Source organism: Amaranthus tricolor, chromosome 16 (genome assembly GCF_026212465.1).
Source record: "Amaranthus tricolor cultivar Red isolate AtriRed21 chromosome 16, ASM2621246v1, whole genome shotgun sequence".
Lineage (NCBI taxonomy): Eukaryota > Viridiplantae > Streptophyta > Magnoliopsida > Caryophyllales > Amaranthaceae > Amaranthus > Amaranthus tricolor.
This window is the reverse complement of record NC_080062.1, coordinates 18,943,294-18,947,819: the sequence shown is the minus strand read 5'-3', so window position 1 is coordinate 18,947,819 and position 4,526 is coordinate 18,943,294. Positions and strand designations below refer to the sequence as shown.

The window sequence follows — 4,526 nt, the reverse complement described above, 5'->3', positions numbered from 1 at the left end:
CATTATTAGTAACAATGGATAATTTCTTACAAGTTCAAATGCGAATACATTTATCTGGGAAAAAATTTACCACTTATTTTCTATATTTTTTCTTAAGAAAACTTGAGTTTTTCAAATTTTCAACATTAACATCAACATCATGATTGTAAATGATATTTTGATCACATGCGTGGTGTGACCGAAAGAGAAGCATATGTAGAGTAAATTTTGATTTGAGTGCATGTTAGTTTTGGTAATGAAGAAGAATCCACTGGAAACAAGACAACCACCACTCCCAGCTCAATGCTAACAAGTGTACAGAGGCTGTAATTTTATACCATTTACCATTTACCATTTACCATTATGTTCCACAATTAGTTTTAATCAAACAAAATACACCAATACTTGACATTCCCTATTTCTAGCATAACCAATATTTACATACTACAATCGGAGTTAAGCATTCTAATTTGCTATTTCTAACTTTCTCAAACACTATTTCAAGCTTGTGGTATGTTTTTCCTTTCATTCTTACTGAAAAAACATTTTTACCACAACCATTTGCTTCTTCGATGACTTCGATAATGCATCCGTCTGGAGAACTTTTCTAGGAGATTTCTCACACAGCTACAATTGGAGAACTTTTTTCCTTTTGGTTAATCATAATCGAAGTCATCCAAGATAAGCCGATAGAAAGGCAGCCCATTCCTCTTGCAAATTTCTTCCATCGTTTGTGTACTTTTACATCCGACAAATTGCTTAATCAGACTCAGGACCTATGTCACCAAAATTGTAGAGTTTATTAGCCACACCACGTTAATAACGAAAAATAGATGCTCAAGATGAATGAAAGTATAAGTAGTAAGTGTGCCGACTAAAGTACAATTGAAATCAAAACCTTTCTGTACAAAACAAAATGAATCAGATTTTACGCAAACATCTGCAAAAATTTAGTTACTATATTAATATTACCTGATACACGGAAGCGATTAGTCCCCACTAGGCAAAATTGTCTGATCTTCAAGCAATTGCAGACAGTAACATTCTGAACATTCATTTAACAGATGAGTAATCACATAAAGTTCTCCAAAAAATTTTTAAAAGCTGCAAGGAGGAAAAGGGCTCAGAATTTGATAAAGCGTGATAAAATGGGCTCTCAAAAGGGGAAATATATATAAAGAAAACCAATCTCATGAAAGCCTCTGACTGTCCAGCTTATTACACGACCTACATGTGTAGACTACAATCAGCTTCCTCTAAATACTACATTCTTCGATGGTCGTATAAGTAACTGTCTTCTTCTCAAAGATCTTTGCTTCCGAGGAAATATAAACGGAGCACCGGACCTTTTCCTGTTAGCAGTATGGTCAGTTTCAGATCCAGGTCCAGGTCCACAGTCACCAGGAGTGCTTTGAAGTAAAGAATCTGACAACATATTTCATTATTTTAAGTCAAAAAAAAACACGTGATAGCATAACATATATTGGACATTAAGACAGAAAAAAATGCTTATATTTATTTTCAGACATAGAAGAGCCATTTTTACAACTTCCAAAATCTAATTCCAAAAGAATGAAAAGACTAAGTTATTAGAATAAGACACGTCTATCCACAGAAAAACTTGCTTCCAGAAAAATGAAGCAACATTTAAGCTGTAAAATATACCTTCACTTGTAAACTGGGTTTGCACATCCATCCCTATTTCACCAGTAGTGTCGACATGAGCCTCCACATTGCTGCTGGAACTCTCATTTCCATTGGTCCCTGTTTTTGAAGAAATCCAATCCTCACTAGGATTATTATTCAAAAGTTGAAGCTCATTTCCGGAAACAGTTGGACATGAAACAAGAAGTTCCAAAGCGATATTCCCATTTGCAGATTCAAATTGATGGTCAAAAGACGTATTGCGGTGATCATATGAATTCATCATATGATGAACAGGATCCACACTGGATCCCGTTGTTAGCATGCAATTAACAGAGCCTGAGTAGAATGCAGTATTATGCTCATCAAGCAAGGCATCTGAAGTACCAAAGCAGTTAAACTGAGGATCTACTTGAGGGTTCAAAAGTGTAGAGGGATGACTAATCGGAAAACCACCAGCACTCCCATTGAAAACACCAGGGTCTTCTTCAGAAGCAATAGCAGGAGAAGAGCTGAGTTTTTTTTCAGGGGCAGAAATAGAGTATCCTTCATGATCAACCACAGGAGTAGTTTCAGGATACACCAGACTGACATCATCTTCTGAATCACTGAGAACAATGACATCAGCATTTTGGTGATTAGATTCATAAGTTTGGCCCATGTTAGGCAGGGCTGAACTTATTTCAGGTTCGTTCATATCAGAAGCACCAAACTGCTCCGCACCATCTTGATTAATGCTTGGGTCTTCCTCATCTTTGACATCTCCTGTGGTAGTGCTGCTCATTGTTATGATATTCTGGTCAAAATTTTCAACTTCATTCCCTTGTCCATCAATATGGGCGTTGCAAAAATTATTCTGCATGCCAACTTTTGAAACATTGCCTTCTAAAGCAGATTCTCTAGTTGGTTGTGGAAAGGAAGAAAACTGGACCGAACCATCAGAACAGTGCCACTGTGCAAGATCTCCAACATCACGAACATTTCTTACTCGCCAAGAACCATCAGGCTTCAAATCAATCTCATATATTTCTTCTCCACAACTTTGCATCTAGAATGAAAAGGAAAACAAAAGGTCAAGAATATACAAAAGAACAATAGATGAACCACTAATCATAATCAGGGACTACCTTTTTCAGAATAAGATTGAAGAAGGGGTCAACAATAACATCTTCAAGAGAATAGTTCCTCAAACAGATAGGGCATTGCCACTGCAACCAAGAAAGCAGTCCATTCACATATCATTTTTATCAATGAAAAAATAGATTTTAATTGTCGGTTTCAAACTATCTCCATTTTTTCTCTTAATTGGTGTAGAAACTTAAGAGACAAATGAAGACTATGCGATGCATATGTCAAATTGAACTCGGGGTAAAGAGGCTAAGAGAGAGTGAAAGAGAGAAAAATAAAAAACATTACAAATGGGGAGTGGAGATAAAGTGGTGGGACCAAATTTGAGAAAAGTAGGGTTATAATGGAATAATGTATGCAAAAAAGGAGAAAAAATCAGTGATTAAACAAAATAAAACGTAGTAAAACAGAAAGGTAGAAAAACAAAAAGAAACAGAGAGTACACTGAAAAGCTTGCCTTTCTAGAGCGTTCATTAAGTCCTACGAAAGTTTCAAGATCAAAGCAACCCATGTGTGCACAAGCTCTGAATCTTCCAGCAGTCTTCATTCTAGAGCCACTCATCTGTTTTTGCCAATAATATCCACCATAAAATAAAGAGAAAAAGAAAAAGAAAGAAAAACAGAGAGCTTCTAATCACAATCAATTCACAAAATATCACCCGGTTTTGTGAATACACAATCAATTATTTATAGTCAGAACAAAAAAAAAGTATTATAAAGTACTAAAAGCACCGTTAATAGTAGCCAGCCAATGCCTCTACAGACTAAGGTAGGGTTTTCAAAATGTGTGTTGAATTGCGGGGTCACGTATGTAGTCTTCCTACATAATAACAAAGGTAACTTTCCAGAGTTCACGAGGACTTTAACGACTGACCACTTCAGAACAAGTACGAACGAAAATAGGCCAGAAAGAAACCTGATGCGATTGAGCATAACAAATAGAAAATGCTATACTTTCAATACACAAGAGAACACCGTAAACACAACATCCATTTTGTTAGTAACAATACCAAATGAACGTCAAAGCAAAGCATATAAGAAAAATAGCTATACTCTGAGATCGCACATAAACAAGCAAATTCCGACCAACCCAAACCATCTCTGCAACACCCTAGTCGTAGTTTTAGCCATTCAGAGTATATATGTGCCCAAAATATTCCAAGCCACAACAATAAAAATATAAGATAGCCTTACAATGTCTGTTTACATGAGTGGTCATATGTATCCTAGCTTTCATTTAAAAAAAATAAAATATAAAAAAGGGCAGCTGGTGCACGAAATGTCCTCGTGAAGTGAGGTTCCAGGAAATGTCCAATAAACAAATTTATAAACTAATATGAAAAATGTTGGGGTTAGAAAAAACAGATATGCTTTAATGTCTTATTAATCTCTTATTGCTTTACAAAAAATAAGGAGAAGTGAATACAACGATCAACAACTAAGACCACAAAAAAAAGTAAACCCAATAAAATTCACATACCCTTTCCAATTTCCACTTACAAAGTATAAAGTGTAATACTATGTAACCACGAATATTTACATTCTCTGTAATATGCAACATATCGCATGAAATCAATTTCCTAGGAATCTACTTCCAAAATAAACTTCATAGTAATCAAAATTTATTCGGCATCAGCTAGCTTCCTTTTTATCTTAATTTTGCAACTTTTCCTTTTAATGTTTGAAACGTGTAGGAATAAACTCCATGATATAGGGGGTAAAGATTAACATTTTTAGGATTTAACCCAATCAAGGGCACTTCTTTCAATTACTTA

The 4,526-nt window shown here is 35.3% G+C and overlaps 1 protein-coding gene across 2 annotated transcripts in view; it reads right to left on the bottom strand.

Annotated features, from left to right (window-relative positions):
- Positions 1-251: 251 nt before the first annotated feature.
- LOC130803331 (E3 SUMO-protein ligase SIZ1-like) overlaps positions 252-4,526 on the bottom strand; it is a 30,020-nt gene continuing 25,745 nt past the window's right edge. For both annotated transcript variants that reach the window (XM_057667534.1, XM_057667535.1), the window contains exons 14-18: positions 3,209-3,313; positions 2,751-2,831; positions 1,645-2,671; positions 952-1,404; positions 252-755 (exon numbers count right to left, since the gene is read on the bottom strand). In XM_057667534.1, the coding sequence (XP_057523517.1) occupies positions 1,226-1,404; positions 1,645-2,671; positions 2,751-2,831; positions 3,209-3,313 (1,392 nt within the window). In that variant the 3' untranslated portion in view covers positions 252-755; positions 952-1,225. The remainder of the gene's footprint in view (positions 756-951; positions 1,405-1,644; positions 2,672-2,750; positions 2,832-3,208; positions 3,314-4,526) is intronic.